Source organism: Neophocaena asiaeorientalis, unplaced genomic scaffold (assembly GCF_003031525.2).
Source record: "Neophocaena asiaeorientalis asiaeorientalis breed wild unplaced genomic scaffold, Neophocaena_asiaeorientalis_V1.1 scaffold218, whole genome shotgun sequence".
Classification (NCBI taxonomy): Eukaryota; Metazoa; Chordata; class Mammalia; order Artiodactyla; family Phocoenidae; genus Neophocaena; species Neophocaena asiaeorientalis.
In genome coordinates, this window is record NW_020172818.1 from 6066035 (window position 1) to 6089541 (window position 23507).

A 23507-nucleotide genomic window follows, 5' to 3' on the forward strand; every position below is an offset into this window, starting at 1 on the left:
GTGCCCTGTGTTCTCCCGGGGAAGTTGTCCCTGGATCATAGGACACTGGTAGTGGCGGGCTGCACAGGCTCCCGGGAGAGGAGGTGTGGATAGTGACCTGTGCTCGCACACAGGCTTCTTGGTGGCTGCAGCAGCAGCCTTAGCGTCTCATGCCCGTCTCTGGTGTCCGCGCTGGTAGCCATGGCTTGCACCCATCTCTGGAGCTCGTTTAGGTGGTGCTCTGAATCCCCTCTCCTCGCGCACCCCGAAACAATGGTCTCTTGCCTCTTAGGCAGTTCCAGACTTTTTCCCGGACTCCCTTCTGGCTAGATGTGGTGCACTAGCCCCCTTCAGGCTGTGTTCAGGCAGCCAACCCCAGTCCTGTCCGTGGTATCTGACCTCCGAAGCCCGAGCCTCAGCTCCCAGCCCCCATCTGCCCCAGTGGGTGAGCAGACAAGCCTCTCAGGCTGGTGAGTGCTGGTCGGCACCGATCCTCTGTGCGGGAATCTCTCCGCTTTGCCCTCCGCACCCCTGTGGCTGCACTCTCTTCTGTGGCTCTGAAGCTTCCCCCCCGCCACCCCCATCTCCACCAGTGAACGGGCTTCCTAGTGTGTGGAAACCTTTCCTCCTTCACAGCTCCCTCCCAGAGGTGCAGGTCCTGTCCCTGTTCTTTTGTCTCTGTTTTTTCTTTTGCCCTACCCAGGTATGTGTGGAGTTTCTTGCCTTTTGGGAAGTCTGAGGTCTTCTGCCAGCGTTCAGTAGGTGTTCTGTAGGAGTTGTTCCACATGTAGATGTATTTCTGATGTATTTGTGGGGAGGAAGGTGATCTCCACATTTTACTCCTCTGCCTGCGGCGAGCCGCTTCTGACCAGCAGAATGACGAATCACCACACGCTAGATTCTTCTCGCATCACACTTTATTGGAGTACAGCTTGGTTTCGGGCGGATGGAAGGAAGACCCCGTACGCTCGAGCCTGTCTGCTTATATAAGGGCTTAAGGACTCGTGTAAGTCCCCGATTCGTCCGTATGGTTATCGCATTTCGCAAGCCGGACTTTGGATAGGCCACTGCTTCAAAACCTGATTAGCATATTAGGTGCATACGCCCTAGCGGCATACTTAGCGCATGCGCAATGGCTATCCAGCCGCGCCCTACATCTGCCATTTTGAAGGTCCCTCGAAGCATATCATTCTTATAGCCACGAAGTTAAAAAAATCAAAACCTTCAAGAGCGGTCTTTAATTTTATTGTACATATTTGCAGAGATGCCCACTACAAATTCCAGTTATTGGTTAAGCCAATAGCAACTCAAATTTGTTAAGGAAATTAAAAGGTTAGAACATAAAAATCTAAAACACGCTCAGGGTTTTTTGGGTTGTAGTTGTTTTTTTTTTTTATATTATGATGTATAGACACAACATAACACTTCTCATTGTAACTATTTTTAAGTATATATCATTCAGTGGCATTAAGTACATTCACAGTGTTGTGCAACCAACACCACCATCCTTCTCTAGAATGTTTTAATCATCTCAAATAGAAATTCTGTACTCATTAAATTGAGTGGGTAGTTTTAACTTTCTACCTCTCCATAATTTAGGCCCATCCCAGGCATGAAATTGCTCAGTTGACTTGAATTTTTTTTTTTCTATAAAAGACACTTAACAACAAATCTTGAGAAATATCCAAGACCCCCAAAGACTTCACTCAGGGTTTTTTAAAGGCTTATTCCCAATACTGCAACCTCATGCCACCAACAGACCTAAAACACCTCCGTCTTCTGCATGGCCCCCTTTGACCTGATGGCCTGATGAAGAGGGTGGCTTATAATCATTGGCTTGGGGCAATCTGGTTTATAGTCCCCAAGCCTAGTGAAAACTCAGAAACTTCAGACTGAGGTATACATTCTTGGTCAAAATGGGACTCACCATAAAGGACTGTAAAATCAAGCCTCAATTTTCCCTTTAAAAAGTGTGCTCAAAATCACATATTTTGAATGTTCATAACAAAGTTATACGGTATGGTATTTGTGGCCTGAAAGTAGCTAATTTAGTGCTGGGGAACAGTTTACTTATGTATAGCATCTGAATGCTACGAAGTTGAGAGAACACATGAAAATGCACAGGAAGCTACAGTGTAAAAGTAAGTTATTAGCATATTAATAGAAGTTTGAAACTAAGAAGATTGTGGGGTCTTATAAAGACATCCTGGTTAACCCCTGCATCCTAATATCTCCGATGCTGACTTCTCACTTTCTATGGTGGAGTAGTGAAGATTCAAGTCTGAGATATTCCCTGTGTTCATGATAGGTCTTCTGGGTACTGGAGTATTAGGCCTGGGATCTGGTGGTAATAATTATTTCAATATATTTCCTTTAATAGATAACAGTATAGTTTAACATGCATCAGAATCACCTGGAAACCTTGTGAAAACACAGTTTTCTGGGCCCTAACCCAGAATTTCTGATTCAGCAGGTCTCAGTAGAACCTGAGAATTTCCAACAAGTTCTCCAGGGATGCTGATGGTGCTGGTCCTGGGGTTACACTTTGAGACCCATCTCTGTAAAGTATAGGAAAGAAATAAATAGCAAACTTAAAATATTTTTATTAACTTATAAATTTCTAAAAAAAGGACGAACATATATATGTGTGTTTATGAACTTATTATATGTATAGATTTATAAACGTTATATAACTTTTAGGGATCACATACAAATGACTAGAGATGTGATTCTACCAGATCTGGAGGGCCTCAGATGGCCTCAGATGGCCTTGACTTTATCTCAAACTATAGGGAATATCCACAATTCCTTTGGGAGGCTCTGTGAGGCCTTCAAAGACAGCAGCTGGCCTAGGAGCAGCTGAAATCAAGGGCCAAGGAGAGATCTGGGTGTCTGTGCCAGGGACAGGGGGTGTGCCAGCAGTGGACAAAAAAGACACACTGAGGTTACAGATAAAGGCTCCAAACCAGAAGCCATGCAGGCAGGCACTGTGCAGAGTGTCCTCTACAGGCAGCTTCCAGTAATGAGCTCCTGAGTGGCCAATGGTGATGCGTTGCGTGGGTGAACCATATGAAATCACCAAAATCTGGACAAATACCTGCAATTTCATATCGTCCAACCTAATAAATATCTACAGAGACTTCATGATTCTCCTGATCATTCCATGTCAGTCAGGAGATGTACATTCCACATGGTGCAGTGTGTGTGTCACATGTCAACCTCATTCATGTTTGGAGCATCTGCTCACCTGGGACACTGGTCGTTGGGTGTCACATTCCCTGCGAGGCTCAACTCTGGGACCAGCGTGGGCTCCCCGGGCCTCCTCCGGCTCTGGGCTGCTCTCTCCCTCACCTGTTGCTCTATCACAGCCCGATCTGTGGGCTCTGGAGGGACGGGTTTCACAGGCTCCTCCCCGGGTTCTGACTCCTTCATCTCATCAGGACGTTCTTCGACTGCTTGTTTGTTTTTCTTCTTTTTGGCCCTCTGTTGGGTAAGAGGCAACCTTATGTCAGGAATTTTGGAATTTCTTTGAAAAGCATAGTCTTCAGAATCAGATAGACGTGGATGCAAACCCAGCTCCACCTCAACCAGCTGTGTGCACTCAGGCAGCTCACTAAGCCATTTGACCTCTCCATGCCTCAGTTTTCTCGTCTACAAAGTGGGAACAATTATAGGAAACTTTTTCCAGGTCTCTTGAAATGAGGTAATGTCTGGAAAGAACGTATCACAGTGCCTGGTCCCTAGAGAGAGCTTAAAAAAGTTAACTATTCATCTGCTCATTAGTATTGGTTCTAAAGACCAAGGATACATCTCTTTTTGGCTGCACACGCAGCATGCGGGAGTTCCCCAACCAGGAATCGAACCTGTACCCCCTACGGTGGAAGCACAGAGTCTTAACCACTGGACCACCAGGGAAGTCCCAAGGATACATCTTGAAATTAAAATAAGGCTTGTGAATACAACTGACACTGCAGATCACCCTGATCTATTACTTATTGTCCCTGGATTACTTATTACTTATTGTCCCAGTTTTGCAAGGTCATATGTATAAAGTTATATAATTTTCTGGGGGAAGCCCAGAAGCACCAATACCCTACATTAGATAGGGCAAGCCACGTAAAATAGTAAAATACGTATCACAGAGCTTGACAGGCACATGAGCGATTACCAGGTTATTGCTGGTTCATTCAAACAGCCACAGGATGATACAGAGAACTGTTTTTGGAAAAAACTTTCTCTGGTATCAGCAGGCTGGGTGGCTTTTTCAACAAGTGCATTAATCAGTTCATTCTCTCATCCTTTTGTCCCCTAGCGAGGGGGCTGGGAGGGAGACAGAGCACAGCAGGCAGGGGACCCCAGTCTGCGTGCCCAGTTTCCCTCCTCCTGTCTCAAGGTGCCTCTACTCAGACCCTTCCTGTCCCCCAGGTCAGCTCTGTTCAAGGCTGTTTACAGACCTGGGCTTTCTTCCAGGCTTTCCACCGCTGCTGTGCACTTCTGTATTCCTCCATCTTCTGTTCGTACTCTTCCATGTGCTCTTCCAACAATTCACTTATCTCAGCCTGAATTTCTGCTTCATATGCTTCTTCATCAGCTTTCTGGTCAACTTTTTCCCTTTAAAATAATTTATAGCACCTTAGTTATTTCTTGAAATTAAGTGATAGAGTAAAAATAGCAGCAAATACCTGTATTGGGCTTGCTCTGTGGCAGCTCCTCTCCTAAAAGCTTTGCACAGGTGAGCTCACAACCGTGTGAGGCAGATACTGTTACCTTCAGCATTTTATACACTAGGAGACTTCAGCACAGAGAGGTTAAGTAACTTTCCCAAGAACACACAGCTGGTGAATGGAAGAGCTGGAATATGAGCCCAATCTATTTACACTAAGCCACAAAGCCACGCTGGGTTAGATGATCCAGATGGCACCCTGACACAGTGCCTGCAAATTCTCAGCTGACAGAGGCAGCAGTTTCATTGTAGTTACTTTAATTCTTCCCGTCTCTGAGGAACCCCTTCATTATGCTGCTACCAAATCCCTGAAGCTACTTTTTTGACTTTGGATTGACAATTTGAATTTTTCTTTGATGATTCTGCTGACAGTGCATTAATGTTCAGCCTGACCCAGAGCAGTGCTTCCCGCAGTGTGTTCTGTAGAGTTCTGGTTCTATGAGGTGCCCTACAAAAAAAAAAGGGTGCTGTGGCCAAATCAACACGAGATTGAACAAATGTGAAGTTTCCATGTTGCTTTGTGAAGGGCTTTGCAGAGCCCTTACATGCGGATGGGCAGTGTGACTCCCCAGGAGGGTGGGGGAGGGCAAGCATGGTATCCAGCACATCCCACCCAGCACTTCAGAGTTGTCTCAACCCATCCCCTGTGCTTATCTCCTAATGCGATCAGTATGGTCTGGCCTGCAGGTTCTGCTCTCTTAAAGTTCCAGCTCCTTTTTAGAGAAAGTTAGTCAAGCGCCTAGAGCTGACCAACGTTTGCATATGTACACGTGTGGCCTGGTGGGTTAGCAGTTAACAGGCCCCCAAGGCGCAGACTCTTACAAAGCTACTACTGAAGAAATCACTTGGGAAACACCTGAAATTTATAAACATCAGAGAAATTTGGCCCCCAAGTTATGTTCCATCTCTGATATATATTCATTCGCTTTTCTCCTTGTTAATCAGAGGCATGAATAAACTAGTTGAAATTTAAATATTTTTGCAGGAAGAAATAATGCTGTATCGTAAGGTAGCTAGATGAATCAAGAATGTGAAGAAAGGGCACTTCAAAAGAATTTAGGACACAGCTACTTGTGGGTGGAAGGGATGTGAAGTATCAAAAAAAGGAAGTTTGTAACCTAGAGATGACCTTAACGGTAAATTTCCTATAAATTTTTGTTTATCCTAAACTTAAGGAAGGAAGGAGAAAACAATCTTGTGACTATTTATGTTCTGCTTCTGGATGGAAGGGATGGCCTGGAAGATGGAATATGGAAGCCAAAACACTGGGATTTCTGGAAGACATCCACGATTTCTGTGGGACAGACTAACTGAACTTGTTTTTATATTATATTATATATTTTATATTAATTGAGCAGATACTACGTGGCAGGTGTGCTGTCTGGGACCAGATACCCAGTGGTGACAAGATCCCTGCCCTCATAAAGCACAGTCTTGTGTTTGTCCTGGAAACTGCAGAATGTTTTCTCAGTTTTATGATAATTACAACCCCCCAGCATCACAATTTGCGGCTATCTTTGGCTAAAAACTGACTGTTTTCAAAGCACAGTATCAGATAATTGCCCTCATATGTCACTTTTCACGTAGATGTATGGGCACATCACTTATGCAGATGAAACAAACAGGAAGGGACCAAAACCAGCAGCAGAGATGCTCTTGAATTAATATGCAGAACATGGTTTTGTTGTGATAACAGTACTCTTAATTATGTACCAAAGTCTAGTCAGTTCAGCTGCATAAATATTATCCAAGCATACTTTCTCCACACCACACACAAAGATCAATTCCAAATAGATTAAAGGTGAATTTGAAAGATTAATCTTCATTAATATGAAGATTACAGGAGACAATATAGTAGTATATCTACTTGATTCAGGGGAAGGATTTCTTCAAACAAAAAGCACTGATCAGAAAAGAAAAGACTAATATATTCTATCTCTTTAAAATTAAGAATTACCATTCTTCAAAAAGCAGCAAACTACTAAAAAAACAACTACAGAAGATTTCTGCAACACACGTCGACAAAGGTCTCATGTTCAGGATATATACCAAACTTCTACAAATTATGGAAAAGATAAAAGGACAAACAATCCAGTTCAAAAATTGGCAAAGTCTTGAACAGACACTTTGAAAAAGAGGAATTCAAAATGGCCAATTCATGCATAAGAAATATAAATTAAAACATGCCATCAGATTGGCAAAATGTTAATATTTGACAACATCAGGTGATTTGGCTGATATGGGTGACATGGACCCATGGGAACACTGGTCAAACTGAAAGTCAGCACAAACACTCTGGAAAAGTGTCTGCAACCAGCATATAAGTATTTGGAGAAGCACATCCCCTAAGACTCGACAATTCCACTTCCAGGTATATTTCTGGAAAACTTAGGCACATGTACCCTAAAAAGACACATACAAAAACATCTATAGAAGTGCTGTCTGATTTTATTGTCTGTGTCCCCTTCACTCCCAAACCGGAAGCTCTGGGAGGAAAGAGATGATGTTTATCTCCTTCATCAGTGTAGCTCAAGAGTCTAGCACAATGCATGACAGAGTGGGCACTTAAGAAATGATGAATTGTACTTGAAAACTGAGTAACATTTTTATAACAATTTTGAGAAATAAAATTCATTCTTTTAAAATGTAAAAAAAAAAAAGAAGTGCTGTCTATAACAGCTGAAAAATGGAATCAACTCAAATGTCCATCAACAGTAAAATAGACAAATTTTGTTATATTCATATAATGAAGTGTTATAAAGCAAAGAGAATTAACTACAACTGTGTGCCGAAAAGGAGATGAATCTCCAGTGGTATTGAAGAAAAGAAACAGGTGTGTGTTCACTAAAGCATACACACAATATACTTTCACTTATGGAAAAGTCAGATACAGGCAATATTAGACTAAGTGTTAGAGATTACACATAGATGGCAAAGCTATTAACTAAAAGCAAGGAAACACTGGTCATAAAAGTCCAGAAAATGGTTACTTCTGGGACGGAGGAGATGTAATTGGGGTTAGGAACATGGGGGATGCTCAGATACTAGTAATGTTCTAGCTCTTAACTTGGGGAGTTGCACATGGTTATTCATTTGTAATTATTATTTTAAAAATTATTTTAAAAATTGCATCTATGTTTAATACATTTTCCCCTATGCATGATATAACCCAATAAAACAATTTTTGAAAAAAGCCTACTTTCTCAAAACAAGTTTCAAGGGTGTATTTGTAAACCTCTGGAACTCTCGAAGGGATTTCATCTCTTTCCAGACTTTTATGATGGCCTTAAGCAATGTTCGATCTTTTTCTTGTTCAGCATCACGCAGTTTTCTTGTTTGCCTACAAGATATAATACATGGATATATATTTAAAAGTTATTTAGGTGTGTTTGCAAATTAGGAAAAGCAACTAATAATGCTATAGTGATTGTATAGTTAATTTCACAGCTACGATATTTCTTTAGTACTAGAAAACCAAAAATATGAATGCAAATTTGAAGTCAATAGGATGCTGGTCTATTTTTATAGGTTATTTGATTTTGTTTTCTCTAGTAGAATCTGACTCCAATTAAACTAAATTACCGTTTAAAATTCTCATTAATACTGTGCAATCTTAAACAGCCACTTTTGAAGTTATGAAAATAAGGGGCCCAGTAAACGTAGTTCTCATGGACTAATCTATGATAAACAGGAAAGTATGTTGCTGTCCCAGTTAGTAAGTATATTAAAGTCTGCCTGTGTTAACACTAATCACCAGTCCTACGTTTAGGAGATGAAGTAATGTTACTACATCCCTTGGTGAGTTTTCAGTGCTGACTAGATTAGCGATATTTTTGGCTTGCTTTGAAGAGGCTTCTTTTGAAAATGCTTTCATTGTGATTGATATTATTTAAAGTGTTTGGGAATTATTTACTGCCTTACTTTAAGCCCCCTCTACAAATAATAGCCAAGTCCAGAGCCCAAATGTACTCTATTATGCCATTAGTTAGTTAATTAATTAGATTTTTTTTTTCTTGGGCAAGTATCAGGTGTCATTCCAGGGGATTCAGAAGTGTTCCTAGGAGATAGTAGGTGTCTCTGTTCTCAGGGAGTTTATAGCTTGGCTCAGGAGACAGACGCATAGATAAATGACTGACAGAGTGCCCTAGGGAACCATAGCCACAGTGTTTCATGAATCATCACCTCCTGAACTCCAGAAGGAAGGCCTGTGTCTGGAAGTTGGTTGTACTTGTGATGACTTAGTCTGGAGATGGTGCAGAGAAACACAGAGGTCTAGGTTTCTGATCATTCAGTTGGTGTCATGGAAAAGGAAGCTGGTAGAAGCTGATGGCCAGTTAGTGGCTGGGTAGCCAAGATTTGGGACTCTCGGAAGACCTTAGAAAAGCTAGGAGGCAATGAACTAGAATAAGAAACATTCTTCTTGAGGAGCAGTAAAGCATTCTGGTTAAGGGCACAGATGTGGGAACCAAGATACCCAGATTTAAATCCTGGTTCTAGCCGGCCTTGGGCAAACTATTTGCTTCTCCATGCCTTATCTGTAAGTAGAGATGATAACAGAATTTATTTCACAGGGTTGTTGGGAGGAGTAAACGAGTTAATTAATACTAGAATCATGTCTGACATCTGGTAAGTGGTCCACAAATATTATCTGTCATTACCTAGTGGTCTGTTCTTCTCTTATGCCTTTAGCAGCTATCTCCCCGGCCTCCTTTAAAAAAAACTGCAATATAAAATTATTTTAATGAGTTATATGACACCTTAAGCCTTTCTGATATATTTTCTACTTCCTTTTTTAGTCCCTGACAAGATAGTTTCTCAGAAATGCTAAAAAGAACGCTTAGCAAGTAAAATTTGACCTATGAGCTAGAGAAGCAAAGAATCACGAAAGAATATTTAATTACAGATTGTTGCCAGACTATGGAGGAAGAGGAAAAGGCAACTATGATTAGGGAGCTGGGTAACACTTTTCTTTTTCTTTTTCTTTTTTTAAATCTATTTATTTATTTTTGTCTGTGTTGGGTCTTAGCTTCTGTACGAGGGCTTTCTCTAGTTGTGGCGAGCGGGGGCCACTCTTCATCACGGTGCACGGGCCTCTCACCATCGTGGCCTCTCTTGTTGCGGAGCACAAGCTCCAGACGCGCAGGCTCAAGTAGCCGTGGCTCACGGGCCCAGTTGCTCCGCGGCATGTGGGATCTTCCCAGACCAAGGCTCGAACCCGTGTCCCCTGCATAGGCAGGCAGATTCTCAACCACTGCGCCACCAGGGACGCCCAAGGGTAACACTTTTCTGAAGCCTGATGTAGATGGGGTCTGGAGTGTGGAAAGGAGTCCAGCCCAGAGGTGAAACTTTGGGCGCCACATCGGCATCTAGATGATATTTAAAACCACAGGACTGGATTCATCTCAGGAGAAAATGCAGATTAACAAAAGATTAAAAACAAAAAAATCCTGGGAGGAACTCTGAACATTTAGAAGCTGGGCAAAGAAGGAAGATTAGGCAAAGGATAGTGGGAAGGACAGGTGGCCGAAGAGGGGTGAGGGCATCTGAGAGAGGGTGGTGTGTGGCACCCTGTGGGGACAGCGCCCAATGCCAAGTACCAAGGGGGCCGAGAGGTCCCCTTCTGCTTAGCAACACGGAGGTTCCCCAGGACTGTGGCAAGATCAGCCTCAGGGCAAAGGTGGGCGCAGGAAAGAGGCTAGACTGGACAGTGAAGGGGAGGGGAGGGAGTAGAGACAGCAGTACTTACCAAATTTACATTTAAAATACTTATTAGTAAATACTTGCCAGAAGTTTGGCTGTGAAGGGAAATACGGGGATAAAGTGGTTGCTGGATGGGGATCTGAGATCCTAGACTTGTTATTTGTTCAAGATTGAGCATATGTGAGGGTGAAGATCCAGGAGAGGGTTAAATAAAGTGTTCCCCTGTATTGCACGAACACCCATGTTTCCTTTCTTAATACAGCCTGGTTCCAGTGCAGAGGATGAGCAATGTGGTCATGACGCCGCTTACGGAAAATAAGATGGAAAATGCGTCACTGGCTGAGGTTAGCTGCCCCAACCTGGGACCTATCAGATACCCAGGGGTGGGCTCCAAGGCAGCTGGCTCATTAGCAGCTCCCAGGGGGCTGCAGGGAACAGGTCCGCTTGATGAGATATCCAGGAACAGACCATCTGCTTAGAATTTGCTTTTCCACCATGTGAAAAGTCAGTAAAGGACTAAAATCCACTCTTTCACTGCATCAGAAATGCTGAATCTCAGTGGTTTCCCATCTCCAGGCGTGGCAGGATGTTTGCAATGGGTCTGCGATCCATGGGTCCACCTGGCATGGTCTGTAGGACTCACACACGATTCTGCTACTGTTTCTCAAATACTGATTAATAAATGCAATTCCATATCAAACCTTCATTGTATCCAGAGTAGCTTTTTGTCACTTTTTCTTACTCAGTGTATACTAAAACAAAAATTACTTTCACGAGGAGGAGGCAATGTGCTTTTCTTTTAACATAAATAAGAATTTTCATTTTTAAACATACTCCTCACACTTTTACAACTATAGTATATAGTATAGTGACTATAGTATATAGTATAGTGAAAATCACTAATTTTCACTTTGGTAGGAGAATTTCCAACTCAAGGGCAGATTGTGAGGAGAGAAGTATACATTTAAATTCCTTGAATAGATAACTGATAAGGACCTACTGGATAGCACAGGGAACTCTACTTAATACTCTGTAATGATCTATATGGGAAAACAATCTGAAAAAGAGTGGATATATGTATATGTGTAACTGATGCACTTTGCTGTACAGCAGAAAATAACACGACATTGTAAATCAACTATACTCCAATAAAAATTAAAAAAGATAAACCCCTTGATTTATTAATTCCTGTTCTAAGAATTTATTCTGTGGAAATACTTATACAGGTACACAAATATATACATATAGGAGTGTTAGAGTACAATTTAAAGTAATAAAAAATAGGAATAATACAAACACCTATTAATGGGGAATGTAAAATCTATATAAATGTCAGCTCTTAAACAATGATATAGACCTAGATGTACTATGATAGGAAAAGGTCTCAGATGCATTTTACATAAAAAAGCAAGTTGCAAGGTGGTAAATGCAATGTGATTCTTTAAAAAAGTAAAATATATACACATAAACACATCTGTGTGTATATATATATATATATATATATATATGTATATATATATATATATACACATGTATATATATGTGGAAGAACTAGCAAAAAACTGTTACCCATGATTTTCCCTGAGAAATAGGACTCTAGAATAAATGTTCACATTCTATATTGTATGTTTCCTTATTGTTTGGCAATGATCAGGGTTTTAATTTTTGAATTTTAATTATGAAAAATTTCAAGATATAGAAGAGCACATATAATAAATAATATGACACTTACTAAGAATTTTTGTTTGTTTGTTTTGCAATGTTAGAGTTCCATTTGAAGACCTCTCCATTCCATCCCCTTCTCTCCCTCCCTGGAGGAAGAAACTGGCACGTGTGTCTTTTCCGTCTGTATGTAACACACATGTGCGTACCTGGAACACATGAGTATTGTTTCACATGTTCTTTAGGGCTTGTGACCTGTATCACACAGCAAGTCTCCTCTTACAACTGATTTTTTTATTCAACACTATTTTATCCATGATATACGCAGATCTAATTCGGTCCTTCTAACTGTGGGAGGGACGTTCATTTAAAGATTGAAGCAGATGGGTTCATTCTGGTGTGGGGTTATCTCTAGCTTCTTACTCTCGTAAGTGATGCTGTGGAATGCTTGCACACATGTCCGGTGCACATGCGCACACAGCTCCTTGGAGTACATGTGTCTGAAGCAGAATTGCCAGGTCCTAGTCTGCTGGCATTTTCAACTCCTTGCTCGTCTCTGGACAGGCTGCTGTCTGAAGTGGTGGCTGTAGCAATATTTGTTTACACTAGCAGAGTGTGCAAGTTACCCTATTCCCCCTGTGCGCCCTCCCGTCTTCATTCATTTCTTGGACTTAAATTTGGTGTTAATATGATCGACATATATCGTTATTTCATTTGGCTTAATGTATTCAGTGCATGCAGAAAAACTCTGAAAAAATAAACTCTCAATGTGTACAGGGGAAAAAAAGCAGTAGTTATAGATTTTACTCACCGAATTTCAGATTTATACTCATTGATGGTTTTTTGGGTTGTTTCAAGAGACTTAGGAGTTTTTGCTGGATTAAGGCCCATCTGAACAGCATTTCTTAGAGCTTGGAGCTAGAAAAGATATGGATACAAGATCTGAGTTAGAAGCTCTACTCCTTACTACAAGTGATGTGCTTGGACCCACCCACTTCTCCAGGGCAAAATGATGTCAGCAACCTGTGAAGGGATGTGCAAGCGTCCAGCCATCTCCATGCTTTCACTGAAGTGAATTTTGACAGAGAGCTATTGCTTCTATTAAAAAAAAAAAAAAAAAAGGAATAATAAAGAACTGTGTGTGTCCATCCTTGTTCTGTGGCCCAGATCCAGCTGCTCATGACAGATGCTACTTTTACTCTATTGTCTCAGAAACAAGTTTTCTTTCAAGGTGGGGTGGGGGTCTCTCTGGGGCCTGGACATATAACGACATTCTTGTGATATAAAGAGAGCATAAAATTATAGACCTATAGGAGGAGATATTGTGGAGTTATCTCTTATTTGGGTAGTAAGGTTTTAAAGTCAGGGCAAAAGTTGTCTATAGTCAAAACCACCCATGGAGATTCCACGGGACAGTGTCACATCAGAAGTAAATCCAAAATAAACATCCAAGGATAGACATTTCCTTATGCATCAGTTGAAACAACTGACTTTTGTTTAGGTACCATGTATGGGTAAGTTACATATAACAATGAGAATGTCTCTAAGGACACAGAGATTCTCAGGGCATGAATGGTCTCATCATATGAGATCACATAAGCAAGACACAGCTACCCACTGCCGGTGGGTGAGATCCCTTGCTCTGTTTGCAGGAATCGTTCTTTCAACCAAGTGTGTGCCACTGAATTTGTACAGGTTAAATGTACATGGTCGTATCCTTTCTTTTGCCTCTAGGTAGGTCAACGCATCACATCCTAGACAGAGGGAACATGAAGGAAGCACACGAGCATTTGCTGCTAGAAGGTATTTTTGTTGTTTGGGCTCCTCAGGAGAACCAACCCCCTCAACAATTGGCATGGAAGAGATCACGGGTACCTTGTCGGTAAGAAATTGTGCCTTGTGTCTCTGGCGTCTTGCAAGGTACTGGTCATATAACTGGGCCAGTTTGGCTGCCAAAACATGCTCTCGGCTAAAACAGGGATGATGTGTGAAGATTAACCCCGAAATATCAATGTCCAGTTGGAAATTTCCAGGAGGGTCTCCAGATCCAATCAAATGCTGACTTCTGTGGATGTATTTTACTGCCTGCCAAAGAGAGCAGAGTGTAGGGGGAACACAGTTAAAGCATTTCCTAGATACTGATCTGATGTGCAATAGGAAAAGTCAGATGCAAAATATTTCCTACGCTAATCAAGCCAGGAGAACCTTGCTCCATTCCCTGTTCCCTGGGGTTTTAGGGGCCTGCCCTTTTCTGAACACTTGAAAAGTAAAATGAAGGACAAGGAGTGAGAAAAGAAATCATTTCAATCTTGCTTTCCTAGGTCTTTTAGGGTTTATCTCTACTGAGTCATAGCCCTAATCTTTGTCATGCGACTACCCCATTTCCTGGAAATCTTGGGCTTTGCAGCTGGTGACCTTGAAATTCTTTTAATGAGAGAAGCATAGATTCTAATCCAAACTGATCATTATTTGGATCATAGATATACTCTCCACGTGGAGAAGTTTTTAGTTTGTAGACAACAGCCAGAGACTAACATACTGAACTGAGCTTCAGGCTGGCACCTAGTTTTCCTGGGAAGAAGAAAGTCAGTCTGCAAAATAACAGAGGAAGAGATAGTTGGGGCAGCTGAGTGTGTAGAAAACAGGAGTGGAAATTTCCACTGGGACTTTCCTGGATCACTTGGTATACAGTGTGTCAGATAAATCTCTGTTTTTCTTCCTTAAACTCATCAAGATATTCGATGTTGATCACTGCTGCTCGTAGGTGAATCTAGTTTTGGAGGTTGCAGAGCTCCAAGGTGGGGAGGACACCTTTTTGATTTTGTGTCTTCATGTTCTCTCCTTGTCATAGACATTGACTACAGTCAGGATGTGGGGTTTGACACACTTCACTCGATCCTCCCCTTTGCAGAGAGGAGTTTTTGGAAGCTATTTATGTTATCTAGAAAAGATTATGTGGGCCAAAGGTATTATTTATAAGTTATGAGGTAAATTGGAAGCTGCAAATATCCTAGTCAGAAGTGAAGCATCTATCCGATGTTAATTGCGGGTAACGTGTTCAGGAATCTCTTCATTTAATTCGTCTTCATGGTATTATGTAAAGATGCTGAACTGGGGTCAGAAGCCTTGGATTCTAGCTGGGGCTCCACCTCTAACTTGCTCTGGAACCTTGGGCAAGTCACTACACAGCTCCGTGCCTCTATCTCTTTATCGTACAAATGGGAGGCTGAGGAAAAAGATCCAGTTGGCATTTTGTAGGTCACTAGGCATCATATAAAGCACTTCACGCATATCACCTGGTTCATTCTGTTAGGGAACTGCTGGCCATTAGACAAGAGCCCATGCTTGGGCCCTGGAAGGGGTCCCCCTTCCTGCAACAATTCCGTAGAGATTTTTGGTTGTCTACAACATAGTGAGGCCTGTCTGCGAGCAGCAATAGATTGAAAAGGGAAAAATGGGGTGTGATCTTTATAACTTGGGGCAGGAAGGATGAAGTCTGAGATGTGCAGAGGGAGGGATGGAAACTGGAAGAGGGGGCTCCAGAGTTAGAATCCTACATCACAAGATCCTAACGTTCTCCCCATCAGACTAAGTATGGAAAACAGGTCACACTGTGTGTATGTACAAGTATACATGTCCAAAAATGTATTCTCATTTGTTATATAGTGTGATCTCCTTTTCAGTTACTATTAGTCATTGAAATAGTACCAGTAGTTGCACTTACAGTAAAGCATATACACATGAGTCTTCATTTACCAGTAAATTTGTTGTTGGGTTGTCTTGTTGCCTGCTTTGTACCAGTATTCACGAGTAAGGATATATGAGTATATTTCCTTTTAGACATTCAATTTCATACTTATTTTCCCTCAAATTAGTAGACAATTAATGTATATTTAGAACTTATGATTTCCTACAGGACGCCTGTACCCTATGTTTTATAAAAGAACAAGTTTTTTCTGTAAAATAACATTGTCTTTTTGATGAGAAGACCTATAGATTTTTTATTTTTTAAAAATGTTCTTGTAAACTGGGATGTGTTTACAAGTATGCTATGCTTGAATAAGGATGCATTGACTATACCTCAGTACCTTCCAAAATATGCTGAATTGAACCTCCATTTGGATTTACAGGGAGGAAAGCCCATCCCTACAGGGGTCATATTCCAATATTTTGTACCTTATGAAAGTCCTAATTTTGACATTAATATCCTTACACTTCACACCGCAACAATGGAGGCCCATCTCTTTTCTTTCATTCAAGCAAAAATATCCAGTTATAACCTGCATTCGTGATAGAGGCTTTTAATCTGCATGTGGTGACTCTGTGTCTTACTGTCACACTGACCACCTGGATGAATTTTAAAATCCCCACCTCACAAAGGTGTGTACCACTAAACATCAATCCACAGACCTGACGGAAAATTCCTCTCTAATTGTCTGGCTCCTGCTGGTCCTTGCTTTGCTGTTCCTCTTACCATGGGTTGCAGAGTTCTGAAGTTGCTCAGGGTGTGGCCCTCAGGTTCCATCTTGTACTCTTCTTGGTATGAGTAAGTAATGTCAGTAGTATGGTCCTAATGTTACCTAGGTCGGCTGTACTTTGTGTCTCCTCCCCCAAATCTTCATTAGCCCATGTTTAAGTGATTGCTGCTGGTCTCTGCCTTCCGCTCAGCTCAACCAAGTGAAAAAGCTTCCAGGACTCCTGGTGGGCATTGGGTTAGACTGCTCAAAAGACCCCCAGCTCTCTTCCTATTAGGGAGAAAGACCCCTAGTCTCTTGTCTTTCTTTCTGTTGTATCTGTTTTCTTTTCTGAAAACTATCATGAAAACAGTACAAAACTTTCTCCTAAAAATAAATAATATTTACAAGGTATATTATTTTAATTTTGAAATTGATTTGATTCTTCAGTCTTCAGTGGAAAACTGAAAACGCAAACTATCAGAGGTGATGCACATGGGTTATCTGCTGATGTTCTCAGTGTGTTCAGAGTTGCTTGCCGATGGAGACAGAATTTTTAAGGTTGGACAGAAAAAGAACAATCATTGGTGGAATTAAAATAAAAGTTTCTATATTTGTCCTGGGAAAATAATAGCAACAGAACCTGAATCCAGCCCAGAGCCTGCAGTAGATTCTATAGCTGTTGTTCTGGTCTTCTCTGGGAAGATTTCTCGTTCTCCATCTTCTGGGTATGTCTCTAGGACATGAGGTTGGTGAGGGGGCATATGTCCCACTTAAAACTGACTAGTTTGTCCTTGGTGTTGATAATGTGAACCTTGGGGAAAGATATGATCCCTTTCCTCTGGAATTTCTAAGCTTAGGTTATCAAGGGTCCTAACACATGGAGAATTCTGGCCTGCCTACAACAGGAGAGAATGAGACCAGTCAACATTCAAGGAGAACCAGGAGAAAGAGAGGCAGAGAGACAGACCTGCTGGCACAGAGTCCCCGGTCCCAGAGTCCTAGTTCCTAAAGCCCCTCCTTCATGTTGTGATTTATCTCCAGATCCTTCCCAATTTTGTAAGCCACCAAGTTCTCTCTTTGCTTAAGCTAGTTTGCAGTGGGTTTCTGTCCCTTGCAACCCAAAGAGTGCTGACTACCGCAGTGCTCATTACACAGTAGGGGACCAATGCTTCTGTGAAAAATGGCTGAGAATAGTGGAAGGGGAAAGTGATAGTTTTATCATGTTGGGATTAACAAGGAGGTTGGAATTATGCTAAATTCCTTAGATTAGTGTGCAGTGTTGAAACAAGAGGAGGCAGCTACACATATGTCCCTGGGAATGCGTGTTGACTTCTAATCACTGTGCCTTTAACACTTGATGACATTTCTGTCTCCCCCCACTAGGCACAAAGTCTCTCTAAGGCCAAGTTTGAATGTTGCTACCTCTGAGTTTCCAGAGTTTAGCACAACTAAGAATATAGTAGACTCAGTTGAGGACGGAAAGAATTAAAAAGAAAAGAAGAAAGGCAGGAGGAAAGGTAGGATGGAAGGCAGGAGGAAGGAAGGAAGGAAGGAAGGAAGGAAGGAAGGAAGGATGGATGGAGGCTGTTGGAACAGCTTTCAGCAACCCTAAACTTACTTTGCTATTATGCTTAGGCAAACTACATAATATTGTTTATGTTTTACCTGCAATGTCTCATTTGGAATTTTCATTTTTCAGTTTTGGGTTAGTTACTTCTTACGAGGTATTAAATTGCAATCTTTCTCATTTGAGGTTTAACTTTGTTCTTTGCACAATATCTAATCTTTTTGCATTTCTCTATCTTTAATGGTCTCTAAAAAAGAATCCCAGTTTAGTAGCAGCAGAATATTTCGCTTTTAAAAACTACTTCTTTTCCGTCTGTAATTAAGGAAAATGTTCAAAGAAGGAGGGCTGAATACCAACTCCCTTCTAAATAAACCTCCTAATTTATCTAATAGGAGGACATACACTCCCTCATTTGAATTGGCAGTCTAATCAAAGAAGAGCCAGGCTTGACTCCCATCCAGGATGGGTTTGGTCAGTCCTGCTGGGTTAGCATCAGACCTGAGAGCTCTGAAGTGTAAATTCATCAAGCTCCATTAATGGCTCAAGGAATTGCCAATTCCTGATCTAGCACACCGACTTGGTTTTCCATCATTTAGTTGCCAGGATGAAGCCAGGCTCTAAGAGGGCTACTGTTTTATAGGAGAGACAGCCGAGTTAAGGAGAGGAGTAGAAAACAAGGAATTTCTTCTAGATCCATTCAGCTCAACTAAGTCATTTAAATGATATTCAATTCACACTTTTACTGAGGCATTCCTACATGCCAGGCTTCCTGCCAAGTGCGAGGGTTAGAAGAGGAATAAAACAGTATTTGCCCTTTGTTACTCTCAGGGTAGTGGAGGAAGGAGAGCGAAGATAGATTAATGATCTATGAATAAAACAATCACTGCCTGTTTATCTATTTCTCTGCTCCTGCATCGTGTCAAAACTCCCAGATATAAGGTATGTTTAGACATTAGACTGAAAATATAGGCCATATGCATTTAACACTGCTTCTTAAAGGCAAGCCTATTACATGGAACAGAGGGGAGAAAAAATGGGTTTTGGCATCAGACAGACCCGAATAAATGTAAGAAAAGGTGAAAGTTAGTAAATCAATAGAACTGTAAAAAATTAACTCTGAAAGAAACGCATTGTTGTTTGAATTACTAGAAAGTTCCATAAACACATTAAAAAAAAAAGACTGAGGTATACAAATCAACAGTGAAATTAATAGGCAACCTGTTATGGAGAAACAGAGGTAGGAATAACAAAGAGGTAGGAAACAAAGAGGGAGGAGAAACAAAGAGGTTATTCCTACCTCTTTATAACCTCTAATATAACCTTTGCTTCTTTCTTAGGCACGCTGACAGAGTCTCTATGCTTTGCTATGTTTGAAGCCTAACTTTCTATGAAATGACCTTGGAAAACTTCAGCCCCTTTAGATTTCTCCCTTCTCTAACTTTTGGTCTGTGATGCAGGATGACCAGCCCCTCGTAGTGGAACTATTATCTTCCTCTACTTTCCTGTTTCTGCCCACAAGATAGGAAGGTCTCCCCTCTCAAAAGTATTGGGAGGAAACTCTCTGTGCTCTCCCCACTCTCGCATCCCCACTGGCTCCTTCCCAAAAGAGAAGGAAGACTGCTTGATTAGAGAGTCAACTGGAGCCCAAAATCCATTGGTCCAAATTCTTTGCTGGGCAGAGTAACCGGTGGCCTCTAACTGTCCCTTCTTAGCTCTCTCCCGAGAGCCTGCTCACTGGCCCCGTGGGTTCTCCACGGCAGTCCACGTGGTGAACTCATTGGGGCCCTTCTGTAGATGGGGGGACAGAACTCTTGGGAGATGGAGCCGGAAGCCCAATTGGTCTTGTGTCCAAGCAGCATTCTGCTGTCCAGCTTTATTCTTAGTTGCAGCTGAAACCTGCATCCCTCTCTGATTCCTGTGCATTTCCCAATTAGCTCAGAACTTCAAAAGGAGACATATAAGGCTAATCTTAATTGGCTCCCTCAAGATCCTACTCTCCACAGTAATTACTCTTCTATTTTCTAATTTTAACCCATAAGTTTTTGCTTCATTATATCAGTGTTTCTTGCTGAAATGGTTGGATGGATGAAGAGACAAGGTGATGGATTATTATGCATGCATAAGACGATATTGTCTGGATCACTAATTATATCATGTATCTTTGTCATATAAGCAAATAGATGATAAATCCCACATGGACTAGGACTTCAGTTTATGCTTGTTTTGTAAACCTACTCCCAGGGTCACATTTCTGCACAAAGTAGTCACTCATTACTATTTGTCTGTAATAGCAATATTTTATAGAAATTCATTTTTAAAAAGTGCAAACAGATACATCACCTCAATACTCACAAAAATCGTATGAGGTAGAGATAATGAAGATTTTTCAATTAAGGAAACAGCTCCAGAGTGGTCTAGGGAGCTTCCCGAAGCACAACCCAGTAGGACACCCAACTGCTCAGATTCTCTGACTTGGGCCTGTGTCTTCCCTGTTCAGCATGCCTCTCTATAGCTATATAAAATGATCTTATATCCCCTTATTCTCTTTCACGCTAGCAGTGTTGAAATAATTACATGGGTTTCTGAAGGAGGTGATCCTTGCTGGACATTTCAGGAAAGCAAGAGAAATATAATTAAATTTGAAAGCAGGCAACTGTCTATTCAGCACCAGCCAGCCCTCACTGAGCTCTGTGTGAAGCACTTTGTTGTGGCCTCTCCCGCTGCGGAGCACAGGCTCCGGACACACAGGCTCAGCGGCCATGGCTCACGGGCCCAGCCACTCCGCGGTATGTGGGATCTTCCCGGACCGGGGCACAAACTTGCGTCCTCTGCATTGGCAGGCGGACTCTCAACCACTGCACCACCAGGGAAGCCCCCTGAAGCACTTTTATGTATTGTCTTAACCATCTGCACAACAGTCCTAGGATGCAGATGCTATTATTACTCCCATTTTACAGATGGAGAAATCGCAGCACAGAGAGGGGGAGAGACAAGTTCGCCCAGTGAGTGACAGGGCCAGGACTCAAATCAGGCAGTGTGGTACCAGAGCTGAGGAACATACCATAGAAAGGATTTGCGAGGATAGAAAATCTCCAGTTATATAATAAAGAGAAAACGAGGGAGAAATAATCCTGCAGTATATGTGAGATGACAGAGAGAAAAGAAAAAAAAATCAGGGTAGCTAACCTGGTTATGTGAATAAAGACGCTGACCTAGACATTCCTACCTGGGAAACTCATTCCTTGTTTAAGAAGGGATTTGGTGAGGGCAGGAGACTCACTCTTATATAATATGCCTGCTGTTTGCTTTGCATGTGTAAGATAGTGAATTATTAAAAAAAGTCAAAAGAGAATGTTGCAAAATCATCATTCCAATCTATTCAAAAAGCAAAGCACTTTCAAGCAAATTTATGTATTAAAAATGGGGAGGGAGGTTTACCTTTTTATACAGTGTTTCAAGTTCTGCCTTAATGTCTTGCTCCTGTGTCAGCATGGGTGGTCTTGAAGGAAACGGCTTGATGGGGTTTGGCAGCGCTAGGATTCTTCCATCATCTCCGAACCATCTCCTCCCCTGGGGATCAAGCAGAGGGACAGAAAATGGTTTATAAAATAAACAGCGTTTGCAGGGAAATTCTCTGTCAACATACGTATTTCATGCACCTTCCCCTTGCCCGGTAAATATTTTAAAGTCTCTGTTTCCATTAGAAATTGAGTTTTCACTAATGGCCCCAGAATTAATTTAAGATATAGTTTTCAACCTTCTCTCCTCAAAAAACGTTTAAGGAAAAAATTAAAGGATTGTTTAGGAAAAATGTGTTTTCTATTTGTCAAAAATTTAAGAAAGGCAACTAAGGAGAAAAACAATTGAGAACATTCTATCTTTGGACAATTAAAAATGTCTGTGAATTGGGAAAAGGTTGCCAATATCGTATTTAACAGGAGCCTGACTCCAGCTTGGAGAAGATGGGATTTGAGCAGAGGAGAGGGTGTGGTGTTTGAGGGCCACTGAACATATTGAGGACAAATTAAAAAAAAAAAAATGAACCACTGTGCAGATGCTCTCAGGAGGAAATGAGTACCACGCTGCAGTGATGGCCCATAGGATAAAGAGCATCCGTGAATCCTTGCTGGGCTACAATGAGGCAGCAGGGCTGAGAGCTTACGGGCTCCTGCATCAGCAACCTGTTCTCCATGATGTTCTGGTTGGTTCTTGGCACCTCCAGTCTTGCCCCGATGTAAAGGCCTTCGTCTTCCGGATACCTGGGCTGCACATTCTCAGGAAGCTTTTTATACATAGGCACTAGACAGTTCATAAATAAATACAAGCCTCATTAGTGCCAACCTGAACGTTTCAAACCGCAATTTGGTGAATGAAAACCACCACCGGAGATTTTATTTAAGTTCTTGGAAACTGCAAATGCTCCAAACTGATTTCTGGAAGCAGGACCAAGGGAAAGATGAATGTGTTTACCCGCAGTATCGTGTTGGATATTCTACACCTAACTCGCCCGCGTGGCCTCACACACCGCGAGGACTGTGGTACCCAAATCAGAGGAGCTGCTCCTGGGTTCATCAGTGGAGTGAATTTGGACCAGATGCTTCTTTGAACTCTTTCCTTCCATACAAAAGTGATTGGAATATCTATTTCTTTGGGGTCTTGGGAGAATTAAATGAAGTAAAGTATGAGGAAGTGCATTGTAAATTAAAAAGTTCACTTGAGTCAACGTGACTTCATTTACTCCCTCACTCTTTGATCTGTTCATAGATCAGATCTTTGCTGACAGCTTCCCTGTGCCCAGTGCTCAGGAGGCTCTGTGGGGTCAGTGGGAGCGACAGGCAACAAAGGATGGAACAAGATGATTTCAGAGAATGGTAAGCACGGTGAAGAAAAGAACACCTGTGATAATAATGCAGGGCGGGAAGGGGATAGACTTGAGATGGAGCGGTGAGAAAAGGCTTTTCCATTTGCACTGCCTCCTGAAGATTGAGAAGGAAAGAGCTGGTGATGGGACGAGCAAGTGTGTCTGCCCAAGGGAACAGCCTGTGCTGAGTGGGAAACAGAAACACCCAGAATGCAGTGGTGCCGAGGGCAGGAGCAGTGCCTGGAGATAATGTCAGCAGAGGGTAGGAGGGAGAGCCGGGAGAGCCCTGCACGTCTCAGAGGAGCTTGGGTTCTGGTCAAGGGGGTGGGGTCACTGAAGACCTTGTGCCAGGGAGTGACTGAGCAGATCCACAATTCCAAAAAGACATCTGGGCCTGCTTCTTCAGCAGAGTGGGCTAGAGGAGAAGCTGGCACATGACATGAGAAGCTGCTGACATGAAGGTCAGGATGTAATCTGGCAATGAACAACGAAAGGTGGAGACCTGTTTTTGTTTTATAATTATCTCACTCTAAAACACCCCAAATCCCTGAATCTGCT

General features: G+C 41.9%; 1 protein-coding gene across 1 annotated transcript in view; it reads right to left on the minus strand.

Moving 5' to 3' along the window:
• Positions 1–23507, minus strand: part of CC2D2A (coiled-coil and C2 domain containing 2A) — a 129281-nt gene that overhangs the window by 64150 nt on the left and 41624 nt on the right. Inside the window, exons 9-15 of the mRNA XM_024741837.1 lie at positions 22251–22387; positions 21527–21658; positions 13940–14149; positions 12876–12982; positions 7902–8042; positions 4434–4590; positions 3227–3462 (exon numbers count right to left, since the gene is read on the minus strand). Coding sequence (XP_024597605.1) covers positions 3227–3462; positions 4434–4590; positions 7902–8042; positions 12876–12982; positions 13940–14149; positions 21527–21658; positions 22251–22387 — 1120 coding nt within the window. The remainder of the gene's footprint in view (positions 1–3226; positions 3463–4433; positions 4591–7901; positions 8043–12875; positions 12983–13939; positions 14150–21526; positions 21659–22250; positions 22388–23507) is intronic.